The sequence below is a fragment of the Ictidomys tridecemlineatus genome, chromosome 12 (assembly GCF_052094955.1).
Source record: "Ictidomys tridecemlineatus isolate mIctTri1 chromosome 12, mIctTri1.hap1, whole genome shotgun sequence".
Classification (NCBI taxonomy): domain Eukaryota; kingdom Metazoa; phylum Chordata; class Mammalia; order Rodentia; family Sciuridae; genus Ictidomys; species Ictidomys tridecemlineatus.
Window position 1 is genome coordinate 42,040,999 of NC_135488.1, and position 19,833 is coordinate 42,060,831.

General features: G+C 49.0%; 1 protein-coding gene and 2 long non-coding RNA genes across 17 annotated transcripts in view; 1 reads left to right on the top strand and 2 right to left on the bottom strand.

Annotated features, from left to right (window-relative positions):
- The window catches only part of LOC120884835 (uncharacterized), a 74,223-nt gene that overhangs the window by 5,704 nt on the left and 48,686 nt on the right, over window positions 1–19,833 (top strand). For 11 of the 15 annotated variants that reach the window (XR_013428794.1, XR_013428799.1, XR_013428801.1 and 8 more), the window contains exon 1: window positions 14,388–14,556. The exons of 2 other annotated variants lie outside the window; for them this stretch is intronic. This is a non-coding gene — a long non-coding RNA (uncharacterized LOC120884835). Of the gene's footprint in view, window positions 1–14,387; window positions 14,557–14,975; window positions 15,424–16,103; window positions 16,364–19,833 lie in introns of those variants that run through there. 2 more of the 15 variants (XR_013428790.1, XR_013428787.1) reach the window with 2 other exon arrangements.
- On the bottom strand, window positions 9,056–12,218 carry Pou3f3 (POU class 3 homeobox 3). The gene has a single exon (XM_078028734.1). The coding sequence runs from the start codon at window positions 12,144–12,146 to the stop codon at window positions 10,647–10,649; it is 1,500 nt and encodes a 499-aa protein (XP_077884860.1). The 5' UTR covers window positions 12,147–12,218; the 3' UTR covers window positions 9,056–10,646.
- LOC120884836 (uncharacterized) lies at window positions 12,728–14,383 on the bottom strand. The gene is made up of 3 exons (XR_013428784.1): window positions 14,096–14,383; window positions 13,825–13,884; window positions 12,728–13,211 (listed from the first exon to the last, which is right to left on the bottom strand). It is a non-coding gene; the product is annotated as an uncharacterized LOC120884836 (long non-coding RNA).

The window sequence follows — 19,833 nt, forward strand, 5'->3', positions numbered from 1 at the left end:
AGACCTGCGGGGACCTGCGGGGGACCCAGGTCGAGAGGCCCGGCAGCCAGTCTCACACCCTGGGGGCCGGGATGCGTGTACAAGGTGTGCCATCTTCAGAGATCCTTGGTGGTAGTTTTGCACGAAGCCTTTGTTACAGCTTTGTCAGCGTGTGCGCCTTCAACTGCTCCCCCTCTCGGCCCCTCGGTTCCTCCCTCCCAGCCCGCTGCGGAAAGGGCCCGACGCAGGGGATCTGCCCTGAACAACTGCCCCCCTTCTACATCCCCCCCTGCCAAAAGGCTCTTCCCTTGCTTCCCATCTGTCCTTCATGCCTGGGGTAGATAAACACCATCGGCACCGCCTGTGCCTTTGAGGCCAGCCTTCCCCGGAAGAACCGGCTCTCTGAATGTGACCTCGGGCTGCGGCAGGCCAGCACAACCCTGATGCTGGTGAATGAGTAGCTCTTCTTGCCACCGCAGAGGTGATTGGGGTGGGCATCGCTGGGCGAACCCGGGAGGGAGTAAACTGCCCTCCCAGGGCCAGGATTTGACCATTCTGATAGAAAGAGCTGGTTGAGGATGACACAGCTTTATGCTAACCTGGCTTGTACTGGCCACAGGGCACCAGGTCCCAGTGCTCTTGAGTCCAGTGGCTTCCACCCAGTCCCCGTATTAAGGATGTCTCTTTCTTACCCAAGGTAAACTCTAGGCAGGCAGGCTCTCTGGAGGATGCTCTGACCCACCAGAAAGTGGAAATGTAACTGTTCCTATGCACACCAACTTACATGTGCATATCATACATGGCCTCACAGTCTTCTTCTTTGATTTGTCTTCATGCGTCCCTCCCAGACCTCTCCGCCTGCACATGGTCATTTGGAGACAATCAGGTGTGTGCATCTCTCCCAGCAGAGGGTTCTGTGTGTTATGTAACGCACTCACATGGGGATGCCTCAAGTTACCATTTCGCCCCAAATCTTCTAGCACTTGGGTTTTCTAGCAGGGGGTGTCAGGGTGATACAAGTGGAAGTGGAGGCTTCATTCCCTGGGGGGCTTTTATTCCCCTCCTTGAAGCCCCAGTTCAAGGCCTAGGAACAAAGGGGGAGAAATAACTGATCTCTGTCTTTTGGTCTCTCTCTCCCCCCTCAAGTCCAACCCCCTCACCTGCAGGCCTTCTCTTTGATACACTGAGGAAAGCTGTGGGATCAGGTACCTAGGTAAATACTGCTGACCTAGGCTAGGCCCTCCTCACTGAACAGCAGAAAGCCCATTTTAGGAGCTGAGTGCTCAGTCCTTGGCTTATCCCCTCTTCCGCTCCCCGAGTCTGTGGGGGAACTCAAGGCTGCCTAACACCTTCTCTTGTTACAAAAACACCCAGGACAGGCCTGAAGGTGTAGCTCAGTGGTAGGGTGCCTGCCTAGCATGTGCAAGGCCCTGGGTTTGATCCCCAGCTCCATAAATAAACATATAAAGAAATACAACTTTTTCAAAATCCAGGACAAATATTAAATGGTTTTGGAAGAATTAAAGACCTTTTTCTCAGGGTTGAAACATTTTCAAAGCCCTGCTTGGCAGAAACCTTCATGGTGTACAAAGTAGAAACAGCAGATTTGCTGGAGCAATCCTGATATTTGAAAGTTTTCTCCTCTAAAAAATGTAAATTAAATATACTTTGTGGGTGCTATTTTGTTTGCTGATGGCTTTTTCACTTTTGTAACCCAAAGATCCTCAAGACTAAGCTACTAAGACATTTATTTTCATTTTGTTAGTTTCTGGGTGATACTATACTTTCTGATTAGTCCTTTTGAATGTATCTTTAACTCTGCAGGGGAGTTTTCAACCTTGGAGATATAAATGCAAAATAGACTCCCTCCCTCTGTGATCCTTAGAGTAGCAGTTTGGAACCAACCTGCCTAGCCCTTACTGCACCTTGACATTGTCCTATCTGAACCTAGGCAGTGAGGGTGGTGGGTTGTGACACCTTTTATTTCAGTACTGGCACACACACACACACACAAAGGCTTTGAAATGAATATCTATTCTATTTCAGTGTGCACTGACTGTTCCAGCCGATTAAATGGGCTTACCTTCTGCTGAGAGGCAGTCCCCAGGGCAGAACTACAGTGTGATCTCTCAGGAAGCTCTTCATCAAAACACCTCTTGTCCTTTTTTAAAAAATAAAATTTATTTTAAAAAGTTTGTGCCTCTCTTTCAGTGTTTGTCCCGTTATTTGGTAGCTACAATATGAAACATGAGCATCAGTGATCATTCTTTTTGTCCTTTTGTAACCATGTCTAGTAGTGGGAACTTACAAAGTTCCAGACAAAATTCAGGTATGTTCCATGCTTTTCATGTTTAAATAAAACTCACTGGGGCACCCAGAAAATTCACACTTCCTCTGGACAGCTCTTCCCCAAACAAAACTCCTCTCTCCACTTACAGGAGGTGGAAGACTCACTTAGAGAAAACTTCCTGAATTCAAACAGCAGACTCAGGTGCTATAAATAAAGGCTCCTAGTCCTCCCCAGCATGGTCCCTAGGCATAACTTTTCTCAGAAAGGAAGCAGTCCAACGGGCATTGTCCACAGGCATTTTAAAAACTATGACCACAGAGTAGGTTTTACAGATAACAATTTTCAGAGATTCTCAGCCAGCTCCAGCTGTCTAAATTTTAGTTTTGTTCACATGTAAACCACACACATACCAACTAGGGCCACATTACTAGCTCCTTTCTACTGGGCAACTCTGATGTCAGCAACCACAAGCAACAAACTTCTTTTCTGAAGAGTCAAAAAGAAAACAAAACTATCAGCATATATTTTGATTAGCTTACAGTGTGGAATATCACAGACAGGAACTGGCCAGGTAGTTTAGCTTCTTTTTCAAGAAACAGGTAGGATAACCACTCTCCTTCCCTTCCCCCAAGCTCCAGCTATTTTGGAGCTTTCCAAAGGGGAGGAAGAAAGGAAAAGTTCTATTAATGAATTACATACATGGAATGTGGCTTGTCTAGGGCAATTGTATTTGTAAATAAATGGTTTCCTGTTTACTGTGCATGTTTTGCTGGCAAAGGAACTCGGAGCACAGCCTAATACAACAAATACTTCAACTTAAGGCTTGTTTCAATTCCATTGTTATTATTTTTGTACTCAATAGAAAGATGCCGGACTCAACTGAGTCAGTTGTGCGGTTTCTTATTCCTAAGTGTCCAGGATGACCCGGAGACATGTCATTTCTAAAGTTTCCCCTTTACAAAGGTTGTTGGACTGGGGGTTGGCTCTCTGGGAATGTTAGCAGAATCAATGTAGGGTTTCACTTTTGCCCCTGGATCTTTCTAAAGCTAACGACGGCCTGTTTTTACAGCTTTAGAAGAGAAACCGGCCAGCGATCTCATTGGCCCTTGCATTGGGCACAGACCAGCGGGTTGGCATCTCTGCCTGACCTTGCCACCAGAGCCCGCACAGGGCGTCTCAGTATCGCCCTGCAGGTCTGGGGCCCACAGTCCCCGGGCAGGGAAGCGGGGCAAGGGGAGTGTCCAAGCCCTGATCAGAGAACAAGCAGCCTACCTTGGTGTGGCACAGAGTTTCCCACCGGCGGGAAGCTGAGCCTGAACCCAGAGCCCAGGGCTATTCCTTGAATTCCATGGCGGGCCGAGGGCAGTGCAGGGCCTGGCAGCCCTTAGCTTCCACAAAAGCCTTCAGATGCCTCCCGTCTTATCCCTGCGCTGCCGTCCCAGCTGCTTAGACTGCAGTACACTCTCACACAATGCGACCTTTCTGCACAAGAGGCCATTCGGTTTTGACCCCTTCGGCACCCCCACCCCCACCCCAACTCGGACAGGAGCAGAGGCGTGCAGACTGGAAGCTTTTTCTGAGTCAGCGCATCACCTGGCACATGCAGCATCCTTGGACAAGAGGCGCAAAGTCAGTCCCTCACATAAATAAATCTCAGGCTCTGGTCCCTGGGCTGGGCCACTCTTTGAAGACCCAAAGGGTCACGAGTCGAGCTCCATCTTTACTTTGTCCACAGTTCGAGGGCTCCAGAGCAACCGGAAAAAAAGATTTCTCAGACAGGCAGGGTCAGCCCGGCCCTGTGAACACAGCCCCTCTGAACTCCAGGGTTGGCAGAGCGGGAGGCCGCGACTATTTTCCGCAGAGAAGCGACACCACTCCAGAACGGAAAATCTGCAGATATGGAGCGGAGGGCCTCAGGGTTTTCTTACCTTACTCCCCACAAAAGCCTCCCCTTCAAGAGTTCTGGCCAAATCCTTGGAACTTGAGCTACTTTGGCCTTCAGCAACTGCCCCAAACTTGCAAGGAAACTTTCTGAAGTTTCCTTTGCTATTTCTCCAGCCACTGGGCTTGTCCATTACTCTCCTAACTGCTTTTTAGACCCTAGGGCTCCCAAGGCCTTGACATTTCCATAACAACAACAACAACAACAACAATAACAACAACAACAGTTATTGGGTGAAGAAGGAGAACAGGATCAGAGGGTGAGGGGGTTTGGGGGGAATGAGCAGAAATGTTGATGAAAAGGGATATTTCAACCTGTGCTTCAAAAAGGTTTCAGTTGACAATTATCAGTAATCCCGATAGACAGCTCCATTAAAAAAAAAAAAAAGAAGAAGGAGAAGAAAATTTACTACTGCTCTTGAAAGCCGTTATTTTTTACATCGCTTTTAGGAAGATAGATGAACAAAACATCGCGTTTCAAGCCATTTTGATCTGTAATTAAATGGCAGGATCGGTTTGTATTCTCCTACGGCTTTTACAGAAGTTGCAGTGATCCAAAGTCGGGTTGCTGTGTCAGAGTGGCATTTTTATTAATGAGAATACAAAAAGCTTGCATATTCTTAGCCCTGCTTGAATTTAGTTGCTAAGCAACCGGTGTATGGTAATTCATCCGCGAAATTTAAATCTTTGAGAAAGGATCGTGCGTTTTGCTGAATGGTCGCCACGAGGAAAACAACTTGTGGGACCCGCGGCAGCTGCCACCGTCGGGCCTCCCGGCCGTGCCGGGCAGAGCAGGGACCCGGTCGCCCCAAGGCGACCGCCACCGCCCAACTTCCTCGCCCGGCTCTGCCCTCCCTCCCCGAGAGAAGCCGGCTTTGGACGCCCAAATGCCCCCGCCCCTCCCGCCCGTCTCTAGTGATCTCGGGGTTTCACCCCAGGCCGGCCCTACACCTGACCATGTCCCTGCGTCCCTGGGGCTTCTCAGTCCAGTCTGCGAATTGCATCCTCCCTGTCCCCTCGCGTGCACCCACATGCACTCACGCACACGCGCGCGCGCGCGCGCACACACACACACACACATTGTGCTGAGGATAATGCCTGTTGCCCTCTTCCCAGACCCCTCTGAGGTCACTTCCAGAGCCGACTCTTCCTCGAGGAAGACCGGACTCATCAAGAACGCAGCCCACAGCCCACCAGAAGGCCAGGCGGCCGCCGCTGGCCGGCAGTGACATCATAGGCTCCTGCTCGCCAAGCTCGCGCCCACATTTTAGGATACAGGAACAAACACGGATGTGAAATCAAGAATGAAAGAGAGAGTAATCTAATTAATAGGCCATGAGCCAGGCTAACAAAATCAAAGAATCTGATTACACAAGGACCCCTCTTGCTATCTCCGCTGCCCCCACCCCCAGCTCTTCCAGACTCCTTGCTATTTCCTTTCCTAGACTAGAAAGTTCAGGAGGTAAAAGCAGAGCCCTCCGATTTCCTTATTGAAATCAGGATCAAGCCTACCGTGGGGCTCCGGCAGCAGGAGGTCATGGGGATGACCTTCAGGCCCTGAGACCAGCAGCCCCGAGGAACTGAGATGACCAAGTAACCTACGGAACTGGGAGGGCTCAAGAGGCAGCCCCCACACTTCTTAGATGCCTCACTCCTAAGAACAATAGCAACACCTGTAGTGATTGCTCCTGCTGTCAGCAGCAGGACAGGCGAAAGGGGTTCTCCACTCACAGTCATTTTAAGAGTTTTTGTTTTTGTTTTCTTTTGCTTCTTACCTGGCACCACTCTTTCTCCTACATTGCCTTGCCCCTGGGTCACCAACAACCTCAAACTCTCAAGTCTCTTTCAAGTCCTATTCCCAGCATAGAGTTCTGAGCACAGTCAGGTATTAGGTGTTATCACTGGAACACAGAATCTGCTCTAATTGGCAGGGTCAGCCACCTGCATTTCATTCAAAAAGAAAATTCTTTAATTTCTTTCTCCCTTGAAAAAAGAAAAAGCAGATCCACTTTCTAAATAAGTAATTTCAAGTCTGCATTCAGTGCCAATACTTGTTGCATCCGTTTTAGAGTTGATTAATTACCCTGGAACTTGGGCAAACTAAACTCCATGTGGAGAGAAGGTTTCTTCCTTCAATTTAGTCCTGAAAGCTACAAGTTATTGATGGATCTTGCTCTATTTACATACAAATTGGTACAAATATTCCCATCTCTTAAAATGCATTTTGTATAGATATATAAAAGTGTCATTTTTGATTTAGCTTGAAGAGGTTGATCATTTATTACAAAAATAAACGAATAAATACAACAATATATTGTTGCTTCCAACAGGATAAATACTTTACAAATATATAATTTAAAAAACAAATTTAATTGTTAAAATTATTTAAAATATTACACTTATCGATAAAACTATCAATAATATATACTGCATTTGATATTAGAACCAATTTTCTCTGAATGTTGAAAACCATTCATACAAAACAGATTATGAGCATAGTAATGAGCAAACACTGGAGACTACAGGGAAGCGGAGGGAATCTCTAAGATCCATAATGGACAATTCTATTTTGGAACAAAGAAATACAGTCCTTGGCTAAGTACTAAGAAAAAAAGGTAGGGCAACAAGAGCAAAGTGACTATTTTAAAACACACCTTGAATGATTTATCACACAGATTGCCAGGAGAAGATGGTTGGGTGAATGAGATGACCACAGCTTGGACAACTGATCAAGAGCCACAGGGTACTGTAAACTATAAATGGGCCTAGTTTGGGATTAGCCAGTCTGATGGGACAGAACTTTGTCACTTTCCTTTGGGTTGGAAGGGGAGGTGGGGGATGGATTGAAATGGAGGAAACAAATGGGCACTTTTACGAAGCACAAGACACTTGCGCTGCAAAGGAACACAATGACCAAATTCATTAAAAAGATCTGGTGATATATAACAATATTTTCATTATTTACATGTGTAACAATATAAGCCTTAGCACAAAACCTCAGTTACATCTCCCCTCTTTTGAGTTTCAACCATGAATTTCATTTTATAAATACATTCAAAGGTTGATTAAGAAAAAAAAATGCAACAGAGTCCAAGCATTAGCTCACTTTATAAAATGCAAAATAATGAAACTAAATGGACTTGCTTGCCCAGCTTCTCCAATTAAAAGTTACTCTGCTACCCCCAAATCAGGGCTTCTTCCAAAGTAATCAGCAAAGGTTGCTTTTTAATAGAAAACAGTGTGAAATCTAATGTTAGCTGTTTTGTTGTCAGCTAAATCAAGTAAGAAGATACCTCCTAAAAATTTAAATAGACCCACTCCCTGTCTAATCAAGCACCACTATCCCAGCAGAAAAAAAAAAAAAAAAGAAAAAGAAAAAAAACAGGATTCCATCTGATGTGCCAGGAGTGCACACCACATGCAAACGACCTGCCCAATTCTCAGCTTTCCAGTGAGGCCTTCTTTGCTCACCCCTCCAGACCCTCAAAAAAATGATGAACTTCACCCCACCGCCACTCCAGGTTGCAGATTCCCTGGGCTGGGCCATTACAATAGCAAGAGAAATGAGACAGGGAGGCAAAGAAAAGTAAATTGTAGTTCCCTGTCTTCATTTTTTTTTTCTATTCTCTGTTCAATAAATATGGCCTTTTTCAGATTTCACAAATCAAAATGATTGTGATTTTTAGTACGATTTGGTGTTTAAAATAATGCCACCCAATACATGGCCATCTGGCTGGGCTTGATTGATGAAAGTGACCCAGGGGCCTGTCTAAGAGAAATAACTGTTCCTTGTTTCTCTCACAGTTTTCCGGGATTTTTTAACCCCTACATCCATGATATCACAGGCAGAGGGAGTGAAGATGAGAGAAGTAGGCAAAGAGTGAGTGACAGTTAAGTGAGATGAAGGGAAACTGGTCTATAAAATCATTGCTTTCTCACCCTTGAGTACTTAAACAAACAAACAAACTCCAATACATAGGGAGTAAACCCAGTAGAGCCTCTGCATCTTTAGTACCCACAACCTAAGGCATTACTTTCATTTTCCCACACTATAAATATTGATACACTAACTTGATGTGATCACTCTGCAGGGTTTACCTAAAAAGTGATCCCAAAAGCTAAATCCCAGCACCAGTGAAGAAGACAAGAAGTCACAGTGGGGAAAGACTGAATCACATAAGTCTGAGCTACTAACACAAAGATGGTCTGCAGTATGGACCAAAAGCAGGGATTGGGAAAACTATATTCTTTCATTACATGAAAAAAAAAAAAACCCAAAAGCAAAAGAAACAACAACCCTCAAACAACAGGAAAACTCAATAATTTAAATGTAATTACATATAGTGATGGGAATTGATATCAAAATATTTTATAGATTTATAAGCTATTCTTTACAACTATTAGTCTTCAGAAAAAGAGAAGAGATTTAATATGTTGGGGGTAGAAAGAAAAAGGAAAGACTGAACTCAGGAGGGCTATATTAACCATTAATGACCAGTTGGCACGTTTTTACTGGTGATATAGTCCAATCATTCAATAAAGAACACAGGTAACTTCAAGAAAAGGGCTCTAGCTTTTACAGATAATCTCACCTAAAAAACAATAAAGACACCCAGTAAAATTAAGGGAGAGAAAAATATTGTGAAATTTATAGATTAACAAGGAATGACCACTATGTTAAAATGCCAGCTGTTTCAGTAATGCCTTTACTCTTAATTTCCAAACTTGCCTTAAGTGGAACAGGCGCTATTTCCTTAACACTATTACTTAAGGATTTGTATAAGTAAAAAAAAAAAAAAAAAAAAAATCTAGAGAACTCAGTGTTTACGCATCAGACACAGACTATTTCATTCTAACAAATTTATTTTCTCGATCAGCTCTTACGGAATCACTACTCAAATTAAATTACAATCAAATGATCACATCAAAAGATACCCTTATTACCTAACAACTGTCCATATTTTCATTTCATTTTGATTTGTGCTCGTCTGAAAAAAACAGGTAATACAAGATCTGGGGAAAAATAAATTACCGTTTTGCAGCAGTTCATAAGTATTCTGAATAAAATATTAAAAGAAGTCATTTAATGAAAATATAAAGCAAATATTTTTAGATCAACAACGGATCTAACAATTCTATATTGCCGTCTTTTGAAAAGTCTGTTTATTAAAACCTACCAAAAACACTGCTTGGAAATGGCAGTATTATATAATCACATCCACAGCACCCATTCAATCAAAGTTGGCAACGGATTGAGGACAGAAGTCAAGAGAAGTGCAGCGGCTGGTGCTCAGTCTTTCTAAATCCCTTTATCTGAGTCAGTCCAGAAATAAAAAATAAAAAATATTAATAAAAAAAATATTAGCGGTGGAATCTTTAGGCATGATGGTCCACCCCAACGGCTGCCGGCAAAGCCGGGGTCGGTGGTGGCTGGGCCTCACTGGGCAGCCTCGCAGGCTGGGCCTCCGCTCCCTGTCAGCCCAACCGCGCTGGACTCAGCCAGCCCCGGGCCTCTGGCCACTTGCGGCTGGACGTCCGGATCTCCCTCGCCCATCCTCGGCTCTTTCGCGTTGCTTTTATTTCCAAGGTTACTTTGAGGATACTTTCTTTTGGCTTTGCTATTCAGTCTGTTAATTTCAGAAGCTGTGAATTTGTCTTTGCCTGTTTTTCCCCCTCCTTCCCATTTCAACGCCGAGTTGCCTCTTCCCAAACGACTTTAAAATGGCCAAGAAAAACAGGGTCCTGGAGCACAGAGTAAGACCCCGAGGAGATCAGGTGCTGGCTCTCAGGTCCCTTGGAGGAGGAGGGAAAGTTTCCGCGCAGCTCTTAGGCAGCCCTTTGGGAGGAAGTGGAAGAAAGAGGGGGGCTCTTTCTCTCTCTTTTATAAGAGAGGAGGCCGAGGCAGGTGCTGTCCACCGCTGCCAGGTAGGACATCTCAGGGTGGGTACACCTTAAGAGTGCAGTTTTGGTGCTGTAGGTAAAGTCACCCTTCTTTAAAATAAAAAAACAAAACACCACCACAGCACAGACGGGATCTCACGGTTGCCTTTTCCTCTTCAGGTTTTGCTTGTTATGTGTGTATATAAAACAGTCTGGGTATTTATTATGTTTTTTTTTTTCATTTTTTTTTTTGGTCCCTCCTTCCTTGGACTTAAAAAAAAAAATGTCTCCTTGGTCCGTTTCTCCCTCGTCTTTTCCTCCAAGGGCGGGCATGCCTGTCTGTCTTTGGGCGGAGGGGAGGGCGGCGGATGCACCCAGGCTGGGGCCCGGTGCGGCCCAGGTGCAGGGTCAGCGCGGCAGCAGCGGTGGCGGCGGCACGGCGACGACGACGGCGGCGGCGGCGGCGGCGGCGGCAGCGGGGGCGGTGGCGGTGCTGACTGCGGCTGCGGAGGCGGCGGCGGGGGCGGCGGCCCTCTTCGCACTGCGCCCTTGGCCTTCACTGCACGCTCGTCTGCAGCCCGTGGTGCGGCGGTGGGGTGTCGGCGCTCACGGTGCCTACCTGCGAGTAGACGTCGTCCGGCGTCTGTTGTTGGATCCCGGGCGGTGTCATGCGCTTCTCTTTCTGGCGCCGGTTGCAGAACCAGACCCGCACTACCTCTTTCTCGAGTTGCAGGCTGTCGGCCAGGTTGGTGATCTCCTGCGCCGAGGGCTTGGGGCACTTGAGGAAGTGGCTCTCGAGCGCGCCCTTGACGCTCACCTCGATAGAGGTCCGCTTCTTGCGCTTGCGGCCCTGGGCCGCGATCTTGTCGATGCTGGTAGGGCTGCCGGTGCTCGAGTCCGCCTCCTCCAGCCACTTGTTCAGCAGCGGTTTGAGCTTGCACATATTCTTGAAGCTTAGCTGCAGGGCCTCGAAACGGCAGATGGTGGTCTGCGAGAACACGTTGCCGTACAGCGTGCCCAACGCCAGCCCCACGTCCGCCTGCGTGAAGCCCAGCTTGATGCGCCGCTGCTTAAACTGCTTGGCGAATTGCTCCAGGTCGTCCGACGTTGGTGTGTCCTCGTCCGAGTGCGGGTCATGGCTGTTGAGTCCGGGCCCGGCGCCACCGCCGCCACCATGGTGCGGGGGTCCTTGCGCGTGGTGCGGGTGCGGCGGGTGCGGGTGTGCGTGATGGTGATGGTGGTGATGGTGTTCGGCCAGCTCCGGTGTGTCCCCGCGCACCAGCCCTGGGTGCACTAGGCTCTGGGCGCCGCCACCTGCGCCGCCGCCGCCTCCTCCGGGCCCTGGGGGTGCGCTCAGCATTCCGTTCACGGTGAAGCCCCCGGGCTGCGAGTAGAGTAGACTCTGAGGTGGTGGTTGCTGTCCCCCGGCCATGGACGGGAGGTGGGCGGCGGCGGCGGCGGCTGCAGCGGCGGCGGCTGCAGCGGCGGCAGCCCCCCAACCCCCGGGGTGGCCCTGATGCGGGGGCGGTGGTGGGGGTCCTAAGTGCGGCGGCCCGCGGTGGTGAAGCGCTGTGCCGGCGTGCAGGTCATCGCGCCCGGCGCCACCCTTCACGTCGGGGCCCTGCGGTGGTGGTGGCGGCGGCTGAGGCGGCTGCTGGGGGCTGCCGGCCATACCCACCGCGCTGCCCGACCACGGCGAGCTCGCCTCTACCGCGGCGGCGGCGGCAGCGGCGGCGGCGGCGGCGGCGTGGGGCAGGGCCGTGACCCACTGGTGCGCGTGGCTCAGCATATGGCCGCCGTTGCTGGCGGCCATGGCCCCCTGCATGAAGTCACTCTGGACCATCTTGACCGAGGACGGGTCCCCCCGGTAGGCACCCGAGGTCACGGCGGCGCTCCCGGGCTGCATGCCGCCGCCGCCGCCCCCTGCACCTCCCCCGCCACCGCCGCCACCGCCACCTCCGCCGCCACCGGCCCCTGCCGCGTCCGAGTGCACAATGGAGCCGGCCGCGAGCAGGCTGTTCCCCGGCAGGTAGGGGTTAGAAGCCGCCGTGGCCATGCCGCTCCGCTCCCGCCACCCCACCGCCGCCACCACCGCCGCCGCCGCAGCAGCAGCCGCGGCCGCCGCCGCCGCCGCTGCCGCCGCGCCCCCCCGCCTCCCGCCTCCTCCCCCCTCTCCTCCTCCCCCGCCCCCGCCCCGGGCCCCCGCCGGCCCCGCCGCCTTCGCCGCCGCCTCCTCCGCCGCCGCCTCCGCCCCCGCCGCCGCCGCCGCCGCCGCGGTCCCGGGCTGCAGCTGCAAGGCCGCTGGGCAGGGCGCGGGGGTCGCCGGCCGGCCTTGGTCAGCAGCAACAGCAGCAGCAGGAGCAGCGCTCTGGGGAGGGGGACTCGCTTCTCGGGGCGCGCTCCGTGGCCAGCCCTTTCAGGGGGGGTCGTGGCCACCCCCCAACCCCGGCGCGCTCGGCTTGCTCCAGCGGGGCTCACCAGGCGGGGCGGGGACCTGCACTTGGGGCGCTCTCCCGGGGCGCGCGGGTACCCGCTCCTCCTCCTGTCCTCCGGCGAGCGCGGACTCTGCCCTGCCGCGGGGCTCAGTCCACCTGCTAAGTGAAGGTTCAGGGAGACAACAAAGAAAGAAGCTGTTCCTTTCTTCCTTGGCCAAATTATGGATAACCAGCCACCGGCCCGCTCCTTTCCTGGTCCGCTCTCTTCTCTCCTCCTCAGGAACACATTTCACGCGTTCTGCCTTAGAGTAGTAAAACTTTTCTCGTCCTTGAAGGCGTGGTGATGTTGGCTGTTCTCCTGTGTGGAGAGGGGAGGCTGGCTCCTGTTCTCCCCCTCTGGTCCTGTCGTTTCAAGTTTTGTTCTGTCCTAGGAAAACTTCTTGCGATGGTGCATTTCTCTGAAGTTGCTATTGCCGGAGCTCTAGGTTGCCTCTGAAACAAGAGTCCTTTTTCATTCTCCTCGCAACAGTCACAGTCTGATGCGACATTTTTCCTTTTGGGCAGAAATTAGGAAACAAATATAACAAGGAAAAAAATTGAACAGGAAAAAAAAATGATGTCGAATTGCTCTGTTACCTTGTTGCTGACGGTTGGGGTTGGTGTTTTATTATTTTCCCAGCAGTTGTCTGGAGGAGGAGGAAGAAGAGTGCATTGGTGGAGGTGGAGGTGTGTGTGTGCATATAGGGGATCCTTGATACACAACCAACTCCAGTGGGCACGTTGCGCCGCTCCCAGAGTGCACCGACGGCGGGCGCTGGCGCTGGCCGTGCCGGAGCAGAGTTGCAGCGGGAGCTTGCTCTGCGCCCTCGTTCGCGCTCTCTCCCTCTCTCACTTTCCCTCTCCCTCCCTCTCTCTCCTGCTCTCCCTCTCTCTCGGGCGCCCGCTCTCGCTCCGATCTGACAGTTCGCTCTCTGTCCCTCCCTCTCAGAGCAGGGACTGTAGAATGTTTACCCTCCGCCGCGAGCGCGCACCCACCACCACACTTTCCCAAATACAAGGAAGTCGAGCACCAGGGCCCCCGCTGATTGGCTACCCGCTGGGTGATTGGCAGGCCCGGAATGACTGGCTCAGGACGCGCGGCCCCCCTTCCGGCCGTTCCGATTGGTTGCTTTTTAATTTAGGCAGAGCGTCGTAGAAGCTGGAAATCTGTCGTCCCCCCCCAGTCTCCCTCCCCCTCGCCACTTTCCCCTCCCTGCCCCTCCCCCTCCGTCCCCTCCGCCCCCTCCGCCACATCTTAACTCTTAGTGTCCGGCCTAAACGTTGGCGTTCCCTCGGAGGCTCTAGGCGTTCACGATAGGTCTGGCAGGGGGGGAGAAAAAGGAGAGAAAGGGAGGGATGAGGCGGGAGGGGGGCAAATCAAAAAGCAATCGAGGAGGAAAAAAAATCGCGAAAAACAGTAGTCTACGCATCCCACCTAGTATTGCGGTGTGTTGCAACCCCCCCAGCCTTCCAGCCCCCACGTCAGAGATTTGTAAAGCGCGCGGCACGGATGTACCATTCAAGATAATACCTATAGACAGATGTGTCCCCAGTGGTTTCAAAGTTTCCTCTTCCCTTCACCAGCCGGCCCCCGTCCTCGTCTCGGCGGGGGTGGGAAGGGGGGGCTCGCCTCACCAAGAGCTCGGGTCGTGGCCACGCTCCTTGGAAATCCGCCACCGCAACTTTCTGCAGCCGCCGCGCGCCGGCGGCGGCCTTCTTTGTTTAAGTTCTCGGATGCCATCATCTGGGAAAACCTGCAGCCCAGGACCAGCGCGGTGCCCGCGCGTGCGAGACGGACCGCTCGCCGCCGCTGCTAGCGCTCTTCCCCACCCCCTCTCCCTCTCTCCTTCTCCCTCCCTCCCTCCCACCCACCCTCCTCTGGGATTCATGCAAGTAACGTGCGTGCCCTTGTGAGTTTGGAGGGTGCCGGTCAGCGGAGCCACGCGATGTATTTGAAAAGCAATCATTCCGACCTTCCCCCATAGATTCATCGTAAGTGTATTCGACCCCAACGCCTTTAGAATTCCTGTGGCAGCAGGAGTCGGCCCAAAGATCTGGGATCCACTAGCCGCGCCCTCCAGCGCTCCACCGCGTACTGTGTGTGTCTCTGTGTGTGTGCGTGTGTGTGTGTGTGTGTGCGCGCGCGCGCGTGTGATTTCAGTGTGATTGTTATTAGTGGTGGGGTTTTGCTCCCTTGCTATTCTTGGGCATGATGGTGCTTTTTTCTTTCTTTTCCGTCTCGGATGGTTTTGCGTGGTAGATGGGACCGGCGGCTACAAATGCTTTCTCAGTCCCAGCCCGGCAGAAAGAGTTAAGGCAGATGGGAGGGGGAGTACTCGGGGTAGGCGGGAGAAGCGGGGGTGGGGTGGGGTGGAGTGGGGGGACGCGGCCAAGCGGAAACGCTGCACAGAGGAACCTCAGCGAACCAAGAAAAAAGAGAAAGTGGCAACGAAAACAAGGGCAAATTGAACCCTCCTCGGGGATTTCCAATGAACTAACCCAATTCGGACATTCAATAAATACATGGTTCCTAATGAGTGTGCGTGTGCGTGCACCCAGCACCCCCAGCTGTGGGTGCGCCAGCCCTGCAGCCTGCAGTCCCGAGACCCAGCGGCGGCCCAGGACGTAGCTTTGGAGCAGTCGGTGTGCTCCGATTATAATGTGAACGGGTCTGCCCTTCTCTCCCGATGCACAATTCCTCTGCCAGTGCAGTTAGGTAAACTCAGTTAAAGCCGGAGCTCTCCAGTCCAGCAGCAGCACCGTAGCCTCGGCGTGATCTCAAGATTAACAGTAGACGCGTAGAATTTGTGTAGGATCTCGTCCAGCTCCTGCTTGCCGGGTGAAAAGATACCATCGTAGGTAGGTTGTAGCAAAGCCATTATTGTCAAGGTATAGATCTAAAAGGCAGTGGTAACCAAACCCCAGACAGAACGGATTTTTTCCCCCTCTGCGTCCCCCAAAGGTTCCTTTTTGTATTTATGTATGCGTATATGTATATATAAAAGATGGAACACAGATTTCATTGAATAAATCTGAGATCTCCAGGTGCAGACGTTTGAATAGTCAGTGCCAGCACCCCGTGTTTTCCTTTCCTGCCGATTTTGCTTGGATCCGGCTCAAAAACCGAGAGAGTCTCGTGGTTTTGTTTACACTGAATGGGGAGGATAGGAACAGAGCCATGGGGCCGCCTTTCATTAATATACAGTGAGGATTTTGTCTAAATTACTGCTATGAATTTCACAGTACACGCTTTCAAAAGCAGTCTCAGGTGGCCTCATGAAACGTGATAGCGCCTCTGCAAACAGATCCACTTTCTTTCTTTCTTTGCAAGGAGGGTGTGTATGCTTATGGGAAGCCCCCCAAAACGCAGTGCTCCTCGGTAACAGAAATGCACTTCTGTTCCGAGGTCTGTCCCCTTCTTACTCCCCCCTTTCCACGTACTTAGTTCTCGAATCGTTCCCCAGCCTCCCACCCCCGCCCCACCCCACCCCATCCACCCCCTCCCTTTGCGTAGTGTGATTGTTTTGTCTGGAAAAAAAAAATCCAAAGTATATAACAAGGGGAGAACAGTTAGTGCTGATTTTCATTTGCATACATTTTCATATATTTTGGTGAAAATAATAGACTAGTGAGAGCTGGGCTTAGAGGAGTCAGTGTAAAGGGAAGGCTAAGGATGCATCGGTTCTGGAGAGTTGAGAATATGCCTTCCCCTCCACCCCCCAAGGCACCTTATTTGAAAACAACAACAACAAAAAAAAAACTTATTTTTTTTTTAAATCTAACCTTGGAAGTTTGCTGGGTAAGTGTTTTTCATTTTCTTTCCCTGCTTTCCTTTTTCTCTCCTTCCTTTCTGGTCTATTTATTTATATTCTTGTAGGTTTGGGAGCTTATTTTCATTGCTTGGGAGGAGAGGGTTCACAGAGCAACTGTCTGAGGAGGGAAGGGAAAGTACCGTTGAGGGGGGGAGTGAAAAAATCCAACCCTGCTAAAATATTGCGTAGAACTATGGACGCGTTCCAAAGAGCCACACACAGCAAGGCACTTTACTTTTTTGGGTGGCTGAGGAAGATTCGAGTGCTATTAATTTTAATTGTGATCATGAGGGGGGAAAAGCCTTGGAAAAGAAGTGATTATTAAGCATGCAGAATATGAATATTTCTTGTTGAGACTTTTCTTCTTCTTCTTCTTCTTTTTCTTCAGAGAATCAAGACTAGAGGGGAAGAAACCCCCTTCTGTAGCTGGTGGTGATGTTCAGGACTGTGTGTGCCTGCCTGGGTTTGGGTGGGTGGGGGACTCATGCTGAGAGCAGGGGATGGAGTGAGGAGGGGGGCTTGGCAAAGGGAGGGCAGAGAGCTAGAGAAAGAGGAAGCAGATTGGGGAGAAGAGGCAGGAAGTCAATGCACCCCTGGTTAATGCTGTGTCTGGGGAGCCAGGCGGTGAGTTTCAGCCTCCTGGCTTGGTAGTGAAAGCCCATCAGAAAGAGGGTGATCAATCAAAACTAACCAGGACATCCCTGCGCTTTATTCCCAAAGGACATTAGAGCGTCAGCATTGAAAACCAGATTTTACTGTGTGTGTTTTTTAAAAATTTCTTTATTTCTGACTGCCGAACTTGCCCCTCCTTGTCACTATCTCTGGATTTTGTAAAAATTGAGGGTGTGGTTACTTACCCCTAACAATAATTAGATAAATATGGCCGAAGGAAATAGCTAGGCCAAGTCCAGGCCGGTCTTACCTTAGCAAAATAGGCCAGAGAGGATTTAAAAAGATGCTTGGTTTTGTTCTTTTAAAGGAAGCTGCGACTGGGGTGATGAGGGGAAAATCCAATGGCTGGAATTTTATTGCACTTTTGTACACAGAACACCTTACAATTTAGAATTGGTAATTTATTTGGAAACAGTTGATGCCAAATCAATGAAATGGTTTGTAACGAGGGAGGAAGAGGTTTCAGTTGGGGAGGGGGCTAAGAATCACCAGTTTTCTACTCCTTGTTTATGCGCCTGGCAGCGTCGCATTTGACTGGGGTTAACTCTGTGTGCTCCATTGGACCAGATGCCATATAGAGCTGCTCCCTGAAGATCATTTGTTTCCTTGATGGGGAACATTTCTGAGCAGAGCATATTGGTTGCCATAGAGAAAGAAATAAAAGGAAGAACACTAGTCACATTAAGCTATATGTTTGTGCACTGGGCTTTAGATAAAAGGACCTTGGTTCAGCCAAAGAGAAGAAGCCAAACTAGAGATTTCTAGTGCCACTAAAACTAGCCTTATTTTGTTTTGGACTTTTACAGTTGAAACATATAAGCTAATTTTATTGGTTGTTGTTAATTTTATATGACACGGTTTACTGAACAAAATAAACTTTGCTCAGGAGTAGCACTATTGACTAGTCAGCAGGGGGCGCACTGAGTCGTTGTAGCGGGTGCTGAGTAAAATGTAGCCGGTTCAAAAGCAAATCTGCTCTTCGAAACTTGCCAAAGGAACAAACACCCCTACCTTTCTATGCATATTCACAACGAGGAGTGAATTCGTTGCATAACGCAGGGTTTTAAAATACTAGGACAATGATTTTCCCATCCCCCAGCAGCTCGTGTCTGTGAAATGGCCCTGCAAGATACACAGTGCAGAAATGATTTCTCCCTTTCTCTCAGGAAAAGTATCCATAGGTCTGTCTATAGAAATGTGCTATGAAAGCAAGAACACTTTTTTTTTACAAGTGTAATTTTGATTACTAATAGGCTGCTTAAGAAGCTATTTTTTTTCCTGTTGTAATTTTTGGAAAAAGGTCAAGCAAACAAAATGCATTCTAAGGTATTATCTGTTAAATAATGGACATTCTGTAACCTCATACAAACGTTTAGTTCTAAATAAAACCTAGGATTCTGAAGATGTGGTCAAAGCCCCTAGAATCTCTTTCACTCCATTTGATACTGAGTAGCTACTTTCATTCTCCATACAGCCTGTGGCTTTTTAAAAAAGATTTTGGATTTGCCCTTGAAAGGCTGTTAGAGAAAATACAAACTAACCATGGGTTGGATCGAGATAACTGTGGGCTTGAAACTTTTAAGGACAATATTACTTAACCCAGTTGAAGAAAAGTTTTAATAGAGCTCCAAGTTTCCGCCTCAAAAGATTTTTTAGATACTGCTAATGGAGACCCAAGTTAACTGTGGTAAAGGATGAAAGAGATATGTGGGAAACTTCCTAAAATAGTGAAGGGCAGATCCTGACTGGTTCAGAGGAATTAGTCAGTTTGTCACTAGCAATTTTCCCAAGGAGATTTAGGGAGCTTGACTGAGAAAGGGGAGCCATGAGTTCCTGGAAGCTTCCCCAGCTCCGTAGCCCCAATGCACCTGTGAGTGTGTCACACAGCCTGTTAAAAGGGGGGCACACTAAGTGATTGCTGTATGTCCCTCTGCAAGAGGGGCAAGCCACTTCATTATTTCTAACTCAGCTCCAAGTCATTCAGGTTCCAGCCACCAGAAGAATTTTTTTTAAAAAAGTAATTTTAGTAAGTTAGTGTTGGGATGGAAGAGGCATTTCATCTAGGAGTGTTGAAAGATTATGGGAATAATATAAACAAAGGAGACACCCTCAAATATATTTTAATTCTGTGATTTTCACCCTTGAACCCTCACTTTTGGAATCAGGAAATGTGTGTCAGGTTTGCACTAATAAAACAAAGTGGAGAATTGAGGAAACTGTAATTTGAGCCCAAACATTGCTTTTTCCTCACTCTCTGGACATTTCAGACAAAAGACTTCTTGGGGGAGACCCTCATGAACTGGGCAGATGTCTCAAAGCTCTAGCTTATTTTGCATGTCCAGGGCTGTTCAGTGCATTTTAAAAAAATATTAGCGAAAAAGGAAACTTTTCATTTAGACATTTTGTAAAACGCTGGTGAAGCAATCATTATACACATTTAGAGCATATTTATGTGTTTGTCACTTTTCATGAGATCTGTGATTGTCTAGGCTACTGCTTAATTTCCTTTTTTTTTTTTTTCAAATGCACTTAAAAAGAACCAGGGAAAGAAAAGGAAAGTGCTTACCTCTCATGATACCTATAGTCTTAGGCAACTTGCAGTAAAAGAAACAGAAAATAAGAATTCTGAGTAAAAGTAATAAAAGCAACAAGTTCATTTAAGAAGAACTCTCACATTATAGGAACCGCTTTAGCATTCTGTAATGATTTGGGGGTGGAAACATTCAAGCTGGGTATGAATTAGGATCCAAAGTGCTGGGCAAAGCTACAGACTTTTAATTGTTGG